We start from the raw sequence: 16,304 nt of genomic DNA, 5'->3' as shown, positions 1-16,304 counted from the left end.
GACTCAACACGCAAGCGAGCCCTCATCCTACAGTTTGCAGGAGAGACGGAGAGGGTCACCTTCATGAGGAAGAGGGTGATTCTACAAGGATTACAGGGAGATCCCATCTATTTGGATGACGACCTTACAAGGATGCAGATAGAACATAGGAAAACATGCATGCCGAGAGTCCTACAGGCCCGGAAAGAGGGCAAGAGAGCATTCTATCATCGCGATGGCCGTGTCATCATCGATGGCAAGGCCACCGATTAGCGCCAGGCGGCCTATGGGACATCGGCTATGGAGGATCCAGATTCACAGATACACATAGCAGTTTGGAACTGCAATGGAGCACTTTGGACACATCCTGGGAGGAGGGAGGAGGTCATGGAGGGACGGGACATCATACTACTTACAGAGACGCACCAGATCCCAGAGAGGGGGCTACCCAAAGTAGAGGGCTATCAGTGGGAGTTTACATACAGGGGGACCACACGGCAGAGCACATCGAGAGGATTTGGAGGTATAGCGGTACTCTTCAAGCGAGAGCTACAAGAGCACCTACAGTGGTACCACATGACGAGGAGGCTAGATACATGTGGATTAGAGTGCAGCTCTCAGCAGACAAGGTGTTATACATTGCTCTATGGTACTTCTCTCCTAGAGGATCGAGATATGCCATGACAGCAGAGGAGGAGAGTAGAGGGGAGGAGGAGGACACAGGGCCATTGGGAGAGTCACCATATGTAGCCCTTTCAGATGAGATCATACACTACTCCAACCTGGGGGAAGTCCTCCTTATGGGGGACTTCAATGCACGGACACAGAGCCGACAGTGCGACATTTATGATTTCGAGCACCGCGAGGTGATGCACACACTAGAGGTGGAGGACACAGGAGCTTGCAGGGTGTCAGAGGACATGGGGCCGGATAACACCAGATATGGTCATCACTTACTTGAGCTGGGAGCGCGACACCATCTCGTTATTTATAACGGGATGAGACAGTGGCAGGATTCAGGAGCACTGACATGCTTTCCACGATCAGGGGGGGTAGCACAGTGGACTACATCATGGGGTCCATGGACACCACACAGGCAGTGACATCTTTCACCATCCCCCCCTATCCTATTGGTGCAGATCACACGTACCTCTTACTGTCAAACTGGCGAGCTCCACACCAGCACCCACACAGCCCACACAGGCATCGCATACAACTTTCTACTTCACCCATGACTTGGCAGACATATATGAGCATCATGTATATAACGGGCTATTCCAGATGGATCCCCTGTCACCTCTAGACACACTCACCACCCAGCTGTCATCTCTACTACATACGGCCGCCACCTGTAGCTTCCCCCATCATACACACATTGCACACACAGATAGATCTGGGAGCATGCCCCAGAATCGGTGGTATGATGATGATTGCAGAGAGCTATATAGACACCTCTGTGCCCAGAGAGCACTGGGGACCATTACACAGAGATAGGCGAGCTGACAGATGAGGACCCTCACACGCCGTAAGAGGCGTGCATATGAGGAGGCACAGTACTGGGATATATACCACCTACTCATGAGCAGAGATGCAGCAACTGCATGGTGGAGGATGAGAGAGCCTCGCCCTCGTACCCCGATTGAGGATCCACACACATGGCGCACATATGCAAAGAGTCTCTACCATATCCCTCAGCAGCCACCCATACCACAGCCACAGGAGTCCTGCCCTACCACCTCTACTTTCTTTACCGCCTCGATGGTAGAGAGAGCTATCCGCCGGTTACAGCATGGGAGATCAGCTGACCACACAAGTATACAGAGTGAGCATCTTATTTATGCAGCTGACACACTAGGACCCTTTGTTGCTCACCTCTTTAATAGGGCACTAGTGGAGGGCCTACTAGCTGACTGGACTATGCACACCATCGTGCCTCTCCACAAAGCGAGAGACATGCTAGACCCCAGCAACTACAGGACTATCATGATTGGTCATACATTGGCCAAACTTTATGGCACAGTGCTCGAGGCAGAGTTAAGCTCATACTGGATTCCGACGAGCTTTCTCCACTATTGACCATATATTCACTCTGAGATGTCTGATTGACCAGGCTAGGGCGCGGGAGAAGAGATTATACTGCTGCTTTGTGGATTTCCGCAAAGCATTTGACACGGTGCCACGAGAGAGACTCTTCCAGCGCCTACAGTCATTGGGGATCCCATCAGAGATGATTTGGGGCATCTATGCTTTATATGAGCAGGTCCTCGAGTGCATACGATGCCCCGGGGAGCTGTCTGATGTTAGGTGTGAAGCAAGGATGCCCACTCTCTCCTACACTATTTGGGCTATACATCGATGAGGTGGCTGACTTCATTGGTCACGGTGGTGGGGACGGGGTAGACATCTCAGGTACCACAGTCCACATTATGCTATATGTAGATGATATTATTCTAGTCTCTGAGTCGCGGATGGGACTACAACACCATCTCCATGCACTCGATGACTTCTGCACACAGAGGGGGCTTACAGTGAACCTTGGGAAAACCAAGGCCATGATTTTCTACACCTCAGGGCCGGTTCGACGACAGGCCATCTTCACACTAGCAGGAGGACAGGTAGAGGTGGTAGACTCATATGTGTACCTGGGGATTACATTTATGACTCCGCCAGGAAGATTTACTATGGCACAGGCAGCCAGGGATAGACTCACACGAGGGTATGCAGCTCTGCCCATGCTAGAGAGACAATGTCACCAGGCACATTTCCAGGAACCCCGCACGAAGGGGTGGTTGTTTGACACACTAGTCACCCCTTCTTTGATGTATGCTGCAGCAGTATGGGCATCTGTGCTCGCCACCTCCACATGGTCTCAGATAGAGAGGCCTCAAATTCTCATGCTCTCACGGATGATTCGTAGCAACCCCTCCGTCCCACATGACATTGTCCGGACAGAGTTTGCTGCACCTCCTATGCCAGTAGAGGCCCTCTTCTAGACGATCTGCTTCATATAGAGGATCAGAGATATGCCATCAGATCGACTCTCACATAGAACTTTTGAGGCGTCCAGGCATCTCGCAGAGAGTGGAGATAGGAGATCATGGTATTCACAGATGATACAGTGGCTCACTCAGCATGGTCTCGACATAGATCACCTGCCACCTTTCCAGTATGATATACATGCTTTACACATCCAGCTCTCTCACAGTGAGAGGAACAGAGTCCTTCAGCAGGATTTATGGCAGCGATACACTCAAGAGACTTGGATTTCACCCAGTCAGCCTCTACTGCCAAAGATTCTATACTACAGAGATCAGTTTATGCGTATGTCAGTGGATGGATTCATACAGAGACATGGATACATGGATGTGTACATGCCTCACAGTGCCCAAGTGGCGATTGGCCAGCTCAGAGTATCATCACACCAGCTTGAGCTTGAGGCAGGTAGGGCAGCACGGATCCCCAGAGCAGAGAGGATATGCAGACTATGCCAGGAGGAGGTTGAGAGTGAGGAACATAATGTATGCAGATGCAAAGCATATAGTGTCATTAGAGAGAGATACACCACCATCTTCAGTGGACATCCCTCACTCCGCTAGATCATGGAGTCCGTAGACCAGCGCAGATTTGGCCAGTTCTTGTCAGAGACAGCGCCACAGAGAGACACTGATACGGACTCATACCACAGGGAGAGGTGGGCGGACAGCTCCAGCTCACTGATTTCTTCCAGAGATCTATCCCAGTGCCTACCCTGACACAAGAGGGGGTTACACTTCAGCGCGCTGCGGACCTCCGAGCTAGACGGAGACCGAGAGCACCAGGCTACCAGACTCCCAGACTACATCAGAGGGAGATCACAGAGACACGGGCTCGACATCAGCACCATATCCAGGAGCGGCTAGCTCACTTACACTCGCACCCGGAGATCATGCTCCGAGGTATTTTTGCCTCGCCATCGCCTATGTATCACTTATTACACCCCCATTATGGTACTGGTTGGAGCTAGACAGATCTGCATTGCATTCTTGTATACCCTACGCATATAGGTTGCATACTGAGCCTCTAGCAGTAGTACTCCATCCATCACACCCCCCCACTGCTCAATGCTTTCATACTTTATTTCATGTTCATTTTGTCCTCTTTTTTTTGGACATCCAAAAGACATTGATAGTTGTACATTATTTCTTTCTCGTGTTAATCACATCATTAGTGCTAATCTCTTTGCTAATCACCATGGCTAAGTATCATTACTTCCCATCCTAAGATCCTCAAACCATATTTCCTACAATCCTACCCTCCATGTGAAACCACTCTCGCGGGGCTCAAGAGTACGCGTACTCTGGACTCCAATTGTCATAGTGAAGGTATCTGTAGGAGGGGGGGAGGGGTATTGCCATCGAGATATGAAGAAAGACGAAGAGGAGCACCTCCAGGCTTTGGAGGACACCAACTCTCCACCTTGAGCCTCGTGGCCGAAGCCGCCCAACTCCATCCATGCTAGCGGCCAAAAATGAGTGAGCATGTCAGTAATCCGTAGGTCCTAAAGATGATAGGAGGTCTCTAGTGCTTGCCCGTGAATGGCGGTAGACACTAACTCAAGGCTCCATATCGTCCGTGGAGCCGTGCTTAGGGGAAAGAGAAGATCATTGCACCACTCTCCAGGGTGGACGGCCTGAAGTGATGCAAAACCAAGTAGATGCGAATAGGAGCCACCGTCTCCTCGAAAAACATTAGCGGCTGCTTCTGCTTTTTACCATTGTACAACACCTACGGGCTTCCGTCGTGCTCAGTTTTCAGCAATAAACATCAGTTTCCAGCATTTACAGGTCTAGTACATGGGCCTACATCTATGTTTTCTATTTTCTTCACTTTCTTTCATGGTATCGGAGAAAAATGCTGACTTGTGAGCAGAAGAGAGCTGCGTTTTCTATTTTGGAGAAGAGGCTTTGACAGCTTGCTGCGTTTTCTGCAGATTTCAGCGTAGAAGGTGCTGCGTTTTCTTTCGGGAGTAGAGGCTTCCTCAAGATTGCTGCATTTTCTTCATTTGACGCTTGGGACCGTTGTGTTTCTGAATTTTCAGCAAAGATTGCTGAATTTTTCTGTTGATTGGATTGCTGAAGCCCTCTTCTAGGTGTTGAGCGTGGAGAAATCTTTCTTCTTCCTCTCCTTTCAGTTTCCCACCCACCCTCCCTATCTTCTTGCTGTGCACAGCCTGAGAGGAGGATTTGCTGTTTTTTTTTTCAGCCCCTTTCTTAAGAGAAGGTTTCTTGTCAGAGGACATGGCTTCACAAGGTTTCTCTACTACAGCTCCTCCTGTTGATTCTCCAGCACCATCACAGCCTAGATCCCCTGCTCCCGCTCCATAGGTGGTTCCTATTACCAATCTTTCCTCTCTGAGTTTCTCTCATCCAGGTCTTGCTCCCACCCCTACTCATATACCATCCTACAATCCTCCCCAAGTCAGTGACTCCATGAAGCTTACAGCAACCAACTATGGTCTTTCTACACTCAGTTGTTCTTGGAAGGAGCCAGTGTGTGGATGGCTATCTCCACAGCTCACTTGGTGGACCCTACTTTGAGAAGCATGTTCGATGCTCGGGCTCGTCTTATCATCATCCATTGCATGACTCCATCTATACAGGCACAATTTGTCTCTACCTGGAGTAATGCTCATCAGATGTGGATAGAGATCCAGAGGAGGTATGGGAGAGTTTCGATAGTGAAGATTGCCAAATTGGAGTCAGATTTGGAGAAGCTTACAATTAATGAGTCAGATAACTTGATTGAGAAGATTGCAGAGTTCACCCGTATCAAGTTGCAGCTTGAGGAGTACGGGAGCTCCATCAACCATCCCATCCATAAACTTCTTGGTAAGTTTCCTGCTTCCTTCGATTCTTTCAAGGATAATATTTTTTTCCGTGATCCTCTCCCCTCTTTTGAGGAAGTCGTGAGTTATCTCCACGACAAGTGCATTCTTCGCGGAAAAGGCAAGTCGAAGTCTGCCTTTGTTGCCTCTGACAAGGGCAAAGGCAAAGACGGAAAAGGGAACTCCAACAACAACAAAAAAAGGCAAAGGCAAGGGTAAACATGATTCTAAGGAATCCATCCAAGGACAAAAGCAGTGAATGTGATTATTGTGGCAGGTCAGGTCATACTGAGGATCGTTGCTTTGCTCGTCATGAAGATTCTTGAGCAGCTGAAGAGGTTAGTGACACACCTGAAGCGGTGGAATGGGTTGGTGAGAGTGGTGCTTTTGCCCATATGACCTATCAGGCCCATATCTTGGAGAACTACCAGACTCTCTCTTCTTTAGTTCACATTGGTGACAACTCTTCACTTCCTGTCACCGGTGTTGGTAATGTTTCTTTGGGTTCCTCTGCCACCTTACATGATGTTCTTCATGTACCACGGATTTCCAAAAATCTTTTTTTAGTATACAAAGCTTCTTAGAAGGGACTTGGTGTGTACTTTGACTATGAGGTCATCGAAGTAATCGACAGGAAGACTCTCTCAGTTGTTGCCAATGGAGTCCATGATGGGGGTCTCTACAAGATCACCAATTTTTCTTCCCAGATCCCTCACATTGATTCCCATATTCATCAACTTTTCTTCCCCTTGATGGCTTTGGTTTCTGAGGCAGATCCTTTTATATGGCATTCTCGCTTCAGTCATGTACCCATTGCTACCTTATAGAAGTTCCATTCTAAGTAGGTACTACCTCAGCTAAGGTCTCTCTCACACGTCTGCTCATCCTACATGATGGGCAAGCATCATCGAGATGCATTTCTAGAGGCCACTCATCGAGCAACCCGAAGACTGGAGCTTATACATGCAGATCTTGCAGAACCTATGGCGGTTGAGTCTCTTAGAGGGGCTCGATATTTTCTTCTTCTTTTGGATGATATCACTCATTAAGTCTGGGTATGTCAGAAGGCAAGTGAAGACTTTGATGAGACATTTGCTCCTACCGCTAGGTATACCACCATCAAGATTGTTTTGGCTCTGGCTACAAACTTCAAATGGCTCGTGTTCCAGATGGATGTCAAATCCGCCTTTCGAAATGGAGACTTAGAGGAGGAAGTTTATGTTGAGCAGCCTCCTGGTTTTGTGATTCAGGGACAAGACACCCATGTGTGTGTTCTGTAGAAGGCTCTTTATGGTGTCAAATTGGCCCCAAAAGGTTGCTCCATACATCAAGGCTGGTGTGACAAGGGTGTCAAAAAGCCAACCCTTCGTCCTGGGCTCTTGGAAATGTGCTTGGAAGCACTACCGCTCAAGTAAGCTCAAGGTTGCATATCCCCGTGTCACTTTGGCATGTGCTGCGAGAAGCATGGTGAAGCGTGGGGCCACTAAAAGTGACACCAAGGTAGACATAGGATGAGACAATCTCCACAGGATCCCCTCTATATGTGAAGCTCAATCTGGATGTGGAGGGGCAAGAAGTATTGAAGACCATTACCTTGGTTTTACCAAGGTTAACAGAGAGGTCTCGCTGAGTGCAGAAGTCCTGTAAGGCATCCAACTGCTTGCCCTCAGCTGACGATGTCATGTGCATAAAGTAGTATGGGGATCAATATGCTTGCGAGTGTGGGACCAACCCCGCCTAATCCGCCGTCAATGAAGCTCGAGATCTCATCAATGTAGAGGCCAAAAAGAGTGGGTGAGGGCAGTCCTATTTCACCCCAATAGTGCTTGAAAGCTCCTGTGATGTACCTCCTGGGGCTCTCACCCATCCGACGACGGACTCATAGAGGGCGATGATGCTCCAAACCATGTTAGATGGGACTCCTATCTCCCGTAGACGGTGTAGGAGGCGGGCTCGAGGTACAGTATCAAACACTTTGCGGAAATATACAAAGCAGCGTTAAATCCTCTGATATCGTGCTCTACCCTCCATGATGATGGCACGGATGGTGAAGATCATAGTAGCAATGAAACGCGTTTCGGACTTCACTGAAAGTACATACGTTTCGAAATGTTTTGATTTTTTTGAAACAAGTTTTTTATCTACTATTTTTTTAAAGATTTTTTTTAAAAAAAGTTTTAACATATCTCAAACTTCCGTTTTACATATGCAAATTGCAATGTCTTGCTTTTATTTACATTTTTGTAAGTCTGAAGTTCAAGTTGACTATTTGTTGAAAGTCTTATAAAGTTGTGCAAAACTTGTTGAAGGTCCCTGTTTTTGGGTACTATATACTCCTCCACCCCCCCCCCCCCCTTGTTATGAAACCTTTTTTATACTTTTGGGCCTGGCAATGAAACACTTTGAAATGTTTCAAAACGCGTTTCAAAAACCATTTTTATGAAACTCTTGGCTACTATGGTGAAGATGTGGTCAAGGGTAGAGTAGCTCGTCAAAAAACGTGCCTATCTTGAGGCTCCGCATTCTTGGATCTTTGCAAATGAACTAAGCTCGGTCTCTAGCACCAATCCATAGAGTTTGGCCAATGTGTGGCCAATCATGATCGTCCTATAATTATTAGGATCAAGTGGATCTCAGGCTTTGAGGATGGGGTTGATGGTGTTGGTGGACCAAGAGGGTGGAAATCCTTTACAAAGGGCTCTATTGAACATGTAGGCTAGTAGGGGCGCCAATGTATCATCGGCATGTGAGATGTACTCGGCAGTGAGTCCCTCATGATCCTGGGCTCGCCCATTACGTAGTCTACAAATGGCCTTGAGGACCATGCCCTTTGTGAAGAAGGTGAAGTTGGTGGGGCAGGGATCTGGCCGTGGGGGTAGGGGTGGCTGATGGGGGATAGGGAATCATGCATAGGAGTGCTGTGTGTCCAGGTAGGTGATAACTGTGGGGGGGCGATGTTCTAGGAGTTTCCTCTAGGTCTCTTTGCAGTTCAGCCCTAAGAAAAGTCGGTACAACTCATCCTCTTTCCGCCCGTTTCTTGCGTTGGGTGAGCCGTTGAGAAATCCGTTGCGCTTGGCGTTTCGTGATTTGCCCAATCCGTACCTCATGCTTAAGGCGGGAGCGTGTGGCTTGGCATTTGTCATCATACCAACAATTTTGGGGCATGGAACCGCAAGGTGGCTTGGCGGTACACCACCACGTGCAGATGAAAGAAGTGGTGGCAGATGTGTGGAGGATGGTGGTGAGCTATGATGTGAGGGTGGATAGGGGGATAGTAGGTTGTATATCTTGGAGTTGGCGGTAGACGTGGTTGGAGTAAACAAGATCAAGCGTATGATCAAAAAGAACCTGGGTGTAATGTGAGATGGGGGTTGGTGTGGCAGAGGGACTGGTGGTGTGCAGGTAAGAGTGAAAGAGAGGTAGGCATGGTCAGCGTCAAAGGGGGGTGGCAGGATGGAGAAGTCGAGGAGAAGTTGTGCCAAAGCCAGAGATCCCATAAAGTAGTCCACGGTGCTAGTACCTCATAATTGAGGGAAGGAGGTGAGGGCGTCAGGAGAGGGCCATCGGGACATCCTGTTATAGATAACGACCTAGCTCCAAGAAAATCTCCCATGCGCCATGACCTCCTCACGGTCTTGTGATGATCTCTGCAGCCTTGTGTCAGTGATGTCCAGCTCCTATAGTCTAATAGGGTCGTCCAAATCGAGTAGTGGGACGTGCTGACTTCCCGTCTTGGCGTTGAAGTCCCCAAGCAAGAGGACTTCCCACAGCTATGAGAACTCCATAATATCCCCATATAACGGTAAGTACGGTGATCGGCCATGCTGTGCGGCGTAAGGGGAGTGGTGTGGTGCAAAATAACACACAACAATGTGGATGACTCTGTCACTACTAAGTTGTAGCCTCACCCAAAGATATCACGTATGCTCGTCCTTCTGGACGATCCTAAGAATATGTCGAAGATGGGATCTAAAAAGGACAGCTACCCCTCCAGAGCCACGTACTCCTCCTGTTGTGCGGGTCTTTCCTCGGAAAGCTGACTCCCACTTATACCCGGCTATGTATGGTAAGCCCCTCTTAGAGTCTGTATAGAAAATAATATCCCTGCGTGTGACAATCTTGCTCAAACCTCTTGGATTCAACCACAGCGTGCCATTGTAGTTCCATACTACTAACCTCAGGTGTTTGGTCTCATAGACCCCGCATCCCTATTTGGGACGACACTCGATGATAATGACCTTACCATCTCTGTAGATAGCCCACTTGCTTGCTCTACGGGCCTCATGAACTGTCACCATCATCTCACGCCGGTGTGCCACTTGTGCTGGTGTGAGATCATCTCCCATGTACACCTATGTGCCCTTGAGGGCAGCCCGCCTGCCTAAGAAGGCGTGTTTGCTGGTGGCATCAGGGAATCTATTGATGAGGGGCCGCTCTCGTGTCATATCCTTGCCTGCCCTCCATGTATCTACAAAGGGGGGGGCGATCCCGTCCACTCCTAGCATTTGGCAAAGTGTCATGGCGTCCTCCTTGGCGGAAGCCCCCGCCTGTAGTCCCTGCACTCGCACATGGAGGGCCCTATCCTTCCTGCGTTTCTCCTCCTCGAGGGTTTGTGCTTCTTCACCACCTCCACCCAATCTTTCTTAGTGGTCTGCAGTACTTCCCGCAGCTTCAACTGCTCCAAGTCTGTCCTTAGACCCTCTTGAATATTCAGTTCCCTTTCCTCCACTGTATGGTCCTTGACTGTAGCCTTTAGGGCTTCCATTTCTTCCCGGAGTTCCCCTATCACTGGGGCAGCCTCTGGCATTTTCTGTTGTTGCATCTGGGTCTCTTTCAACATCTGAATCCCCTCTTCCTGGTGGTTCACTTGTGCTGCCAATTCTTCAATCTTGTTGTTCTTGCATTGTATCTCCTTGCGGAGGCCTTCCAGCTGTTTTTCATGTTGCTTCAGGACCCTGTCCACCAGCACCTTCTTTTGTTCACCCAACACCTTCTTGGTGTTGTCCTCCACTGTCTTGATGTATGCCTCCAGCTCCTGTAGATTCATTGTGGCTATTTCCCCCTAGTTGCTGCCTTGGGTGCTTGAGCAAGGGTGCTTGGAAACAGGGAGGCGGAGGGGCTCAGCACTGTAAGAAGCGCATCACAGTAAGCGTGTGCGTGCACAGCAAGGGCGCAGCAGCGCAGCACAGTAAGCAAGGCAAGGTGCGCAGCACAGAAGCGCTGAAGGGGCACAGCAGGTGCGCAGCAAGGGCCACCAGCACACAGCGCGAACAGAGGAGGGGGGGCCTGCGCAGCTTCACACCATGAGAGAGAGAGAGAGAGAGAGAGAGAGAGAGAGAGAGAAGGTTTTTTAATGTCATAGGAACAATCCCAAGAGACCGATATCAATCGAGATTCGATCCGACGAGAAGTGAGATTCGAACACAAGACGTGCTGAATATCAATTCCATGTAGCCAATTTTGTTTATTCACTCACACACCCGATGAGAGAAGCTTTTTTAACGTTGTAGGAACAATCCCAAGAGACCGATATCGATCTATCCGAGAGAGAGAGAGAGAGAGAGAGAGAGAGAGAGAGAGAGAGAGAGAGAGACCCTTCAGCCATGAATTCAACTGATACTAATGCATGCAAGGGTTTGACAAATGCAGTGTAGAAGATGCAAACCGACTGATTAATCTAGTTGAAGATATACCTTGCAAAATCAACCTTATCACGTTCAATCCTCATAGTGGAGCAGCATTCCTTCCAACTCCAGAGCAGCAGATGCTGGCTTTTAGAGATATCATAGCAAATGCAGGTCTTGTAGTCGCCATTCGCCACAGTCGAGGGGATGATCAAATGGCAGCATGTGGACAGTTGGGAACGGTAGGAGTTGAACAGGCACCGAAGTTGAGAGTTCCTGCTCAATTTCAGGCTGCTCTATCACATGGATAAGAACACCTTGACCAGTATTTTTTTCCAGCGTATTATCACTACATTGATTCTTCATAATTGCAGTCCAGGCCATGTCATCTCTGTGGTGTAAAACCAGGTCTATGCTCCACGGAAAAATACGGACTCCAGAAATTTATGGTTTTTGAGTGTATATATGCACACATTGTTTACTTGTGTAAGTATGTCGCTTTAGTATATGCATGTGTATGTTGCTTCAGACCTAGACAGGACTAGACGTCCCCACTGAGTGAACACCCGATGAACTCAGCCTCTAGAGAGCTCGACGTCTCTGCCTCCACCCGACAACTTCAAATCCGAGACTTGCTTCAGCGATGCAGAGATACTCCCCGAAGTAGTGGACATCGAGGCCTATGATTAGGTCGGCACATTATGAGTTCGGACACATGAGGCTCTTCTGTTGCCTACTATATTGTACACACAGGGCCTACGTAGTACATTGGCCCCATATTTTTCTTTCGGCAACTAGTTTTTCATCTGTCATGTTGATTTGTAATAGATTTTTGGCCTCATAAACCCTTCAGATCTTTTGTAATTATTAATAGCATCTCTCTCTCTCTCTCTCTCTCTCTCTCTCTCTCTCTCTCTCTCTCTCTCTCTCAGACAGTGTATTGTAGGGCTAGATACTTACCTTCAGTTCTTTCTTTTCTTTTCCAGACAGTGTATCAGATGTCACATGGTTGTAACTTTGGTCTCATAGGTCACTTTGGCCTTTTGAAGACGTTAATATAACATGGGACACAGACCAGGCCACTGACAGAGATACACATGGCAGTATGGAACTATAATGGTTCACTGGGTGCAGCCTGGACGACTGGAACATGTTATGGTGGGGAGAGACATCATACTTCTGACAGAGACACATCAGAGCCCAGAGAGAGGGCTACGTCGAGTAGAGGATTCCAGTGGGAGTTAGCATACAGGAGGACCACACGCCAGGGTACCTCGAGAGGGTCGGGGGGAGTAGCAGTTCTATTCAGACGGGAGCTACAGGGGAGACTGAGAGTGGTAGCACAGGATCCGGAGACCAGATACATGTGGATCAGCTTACAGCTCTCACAGGACACGGTTATATACATAGCCCTATGTTACTTTCCTCCATCAGGATCCTCCTATGTCATTACAGAGGACATGCCACAGGAGGAGGAGACAGGAGCCTCGCCATACACTTGTCTGTCAGAGGAGATTATACATTATTCTACACTAGGGGAAGTATTTCTTACGGGTGACTTCAATGCCCACACACAGAGCAGACAGTGTGAGGTGTATGACTATGATGACATGGAGATCCTCCACCCTGTGGATCCAGAGGAGATAGGGGCTAGTCGGGCATCAGAGGACACTGGACCAGACAGAGGACATTATGGGTGAGCATCTCATATATGCAGTAGATTCTTTGGCTCCTTTTCTTGCACATCTGTTTAACAGGGCACTAGCAGAGGGTTTGCCTGCGGAGTGGACGATGCACACCATTGTGCCGATCCACAAAACAGGGGATATGCTCGATCCGAGCAGCTACACGACGGTTATGGTTGGCCACGTGTTGGCCAAACTCTATGGTGCAGTGTTGGAGCAAGAGCTTAGCTTATATGCTGAGCGAGCAGGTTTACGCTCATCAAGGCAGGCAGGCTTCAGGAGAGCTTTCTCTACCACTGACCATGTATTCACTTTGAGATGTATGATTGATCAGGCCAGAGTGAGGAAGAGAAAGCTCTATTGCTGCTTTGTGGATTTCCGCAAGGCATTTGACACAGTACCACGAGAGAGGCTCTTTCAATGCCTGCAGTCTCTTGGCATACCAGCAGATATGACACGGGGCATCTATGCATTATATGAGCAAGTTTTTGGGCGAGTGAGATGCCCAAGAGGTATGTCCGAGACTATTGCTAGCACCATTGGTGTGAAGCAAGGATAACCCACTTTCCCCCACGCTATTTGGGTTATACATCGATGAGGTGGCTGACTTCATTACACAGGGAGGCGGAGATGGAGTCGATCTAGCAGGTACCTCAGTACATATTATGCTTTATGTTGATGATATTGTATTAGTGTCTGAGTCACCGGGAGGTCTACAACAGCATCTACATGCACTCCATGATTTCTGCACACAAAGGGGTCTTACTGTGAACCTTGGGAAAACCAAGGTTATGGTCTTTCATACATCGAGATAGGGCAGGAGTCAACTGACATTCACTCTCGCAAGACGCCAGGTGGAGGTGGTGACATCATACATGTACCTAGGGGTTACCTTCTCTGTAGCAGCCACGCGCTTCACCATGGGTTCAGCAGCCAGAGCTAGATTGACACGGGGATATGCAGCATTGGCTATGCTAGAGAGACAGTGCCACCAGGCACATTTTCAGGAGCCCCGGACGAAGGGGTGGCTATTTGACACATTAGTCACACCGGCACTGATGTATGGAGCAACGGTATGGGCGCCAGGCCTTGCTACCCATTGGTGGACACATATAAGAGAGACCACAGGCCCTCATGATGGCACGCATGATACGCAGCAAACCGTCAGTACCTCATGACATTATCTGAGCAGAGTTTGCTGCGCCTCCTATGATGGTAGAGGCCATATTCCAAACTATATGCCTGCTAGACAGATTCAGAGAGATGCCACAGGACAGATTGTCATACAGAGCTTTTGAGGCATCTAGACAGCTGGCTGAGGCAGGAGACGGAGGATCATGGTATGCACAGGTCACACATTGGTTCTCACAGCATGGCCTAGACATGGATCATCTACCACCATTCCAGTATGACAGGGATGCACCCATATCCGTCTCTCATAGTGAGAGGAACAGAGTATTGAGACAGGACCTATGGTAGCTCTATACATGAGAGACATGGATATCGCCTACACAGCCTCTTCTACCGAAGATGCTATACTATAGAGATCACTTCATGAGTATCACTGATGATGGATTTATAGAGAGGCCTAGATACATGGAGGGCTTTTCCACACGGCTCCCGAGTGGCTATTGGTCAACTTAGAGTTTGATCACATCGATTGGAGATCAAGACTGGCAGAGTAGCATGGATCCCCCGAGAGAAGGTATGCAGATTGTGTAGAGAGGAGGTGGAGAGTGAGGAGCATTATGTATGCAGATGCAGAGCATATATAGCCATCAGAGAGAGATCCCATTTTATTCAGAGAGAGATCCCATTTTATTCAGAGAGCCACATTCCCTACACCAGATCTTTAAGGCAGTAGACCATTGCATACTGGGGAGATTCATTCTAGACATACAGTGTCATAGAGAGACATCATTACAGGCTCAGACAGCTCCAGAGGGGGGACGACAGACACATATTACTAGGTTTTTTCAGAGATCCATCCCACTCCCAGTCCCTACACAGCAGGGAATTACTCTCCAGAGAGTAGAGACACTCAGAGCCCACAGGAGACAGAGGACACCTGGCTTTCGGACACCACGCCTATACCAGAGAGAGATGACAGAGATCAGAGCTCAGTTTCATAGAGAGGGTGCGGAGCGACTGGCCTTCAGAGCAGACCCAGGCATGTTCTTCAGGGAGCTGTGAACACCCCCTTCATTGATGTATACCATTTTATTCCCCAATATGGTACAGGATGGAGCTAGCTAGGTTGCATATCATGATTGTATACTCCATGCATATAGCTTTGCATTCTCCTAGTAGTAGAGCTCCATCCCCTCCCCCCCACTCATTGTACTTATTGCACACCTAGATGTTGGGGTAAAGGCGTTATGCCCACCCTTATAGTGTGTACAAGCCCATAAGTTATAGTACATAGTACACTTAGTACTTTTAATGTACTAAGTGCACTATGTGTACTAGTGCAATATACATGTGTGATAGGGGAGTCACACACTCATGCCTCATGAGTTGACTTATCCCCACAACTCTCTCTCTCTCCCTTGTGTTTCTCTGTGTATGTCTCCCACACATGACCTAATTGTCTCTCCCCATCAACTGGTATCAGAGCTTTGGTCACCAGGTTCTCCTCCCTCTTCTGCTCTGCTCGTCGCCCCCCCCTTTTGATTCCTGGTCGCCCTGCTGATTCCTGGTCGCCCTGCTCCTTGCAGCACAAAAGGGGCTGGCCAACCAGCTGCCCACGCAGCCAGCCCACGTGGCTGCCCAGGCTGCCCAACCATCAACTGGTACTCGGTGAAGAGGCCAAAGGCGAAGCTAGGCGAGCGAAGAGGCGAACTCAGGCGATAAGCTTGTTGCGCTTTGTGGCCACCAGCGGCTGCTGCTGTAGGCGGGTGGCGCTCATAAGCGAGCGAACATAGCCAAAGCAGCATAAGCGGGCAATTCTAGGCCAGCTTGGCGCTAGGCGAAACAGTCTCATCCGCAAGGTGAGCGAAGCGCACAGCACACAGGCGAAGGCGAGCTCATAGCGAATACAGCAACATACGCTAATCGTGTAGCGTGGCTGAGGCAGCGAGGAGGCTAGCGCTGGGCGTCTCTGATATCTCTGATACGCTAATCGTGTAGCGTGGCTGAGGCAGCGAGGAGGCT

At 48.9% G+C, this 16,304-nt stretch overlaps 1 protein-coding gene across 4 annotated transcripts in view; it reads left to right on the top strand.

Moving 5' to 3' along the window:
• LOC147612767 (uncharacterized) overlaps positions 1-11,970 on the top strand; it is a 91,163-nt gene extending 79,193 nt beyond the window's left edge. For 2 of the 4 annotated variants that reach the window (XM_086783336.1, XM_086783338.1), the window contains exon 11: positions 11,492-11,659. In XM_086783336.1, coding sequence (XP_086639462.1) covers positions 11,492-11,518 — 27 coding nt within the window. In that variant the 3' untranslated portion in view covers positions 11,519-11,659. Of the gene's footprint in view, positions 1-11,491 lie in introns of all 4 variants that reach the window. The other 2 variants (XR_015263505.1, XM_086783337.1) reach the window with 2 other exon arrangements.
• Positions 11,971-16,304: the final 4,334 nt, after the last annotated feature.

This window comes from Cibotium barometz, chromosome 45 (genome assembly GCF_041138505.1).
Source record: "Cibotium barometz isolate CiBa-2024 chromosome 45, ASM4113850v1, whole genome shotgun sequence".
NCBI classification, from domain to species: Eukaryota; Viridiplantae; Streptophyta; class Polypodiopsida; order Cyatheales; family Cibotiaceae; genus Cibotium; species Cibotium barometz.
The sequence above is the reverse complement of the archived record's forward strand: the minus strand, read 5'-3'. Positions and strand labels throughout refer to the sequence as shown.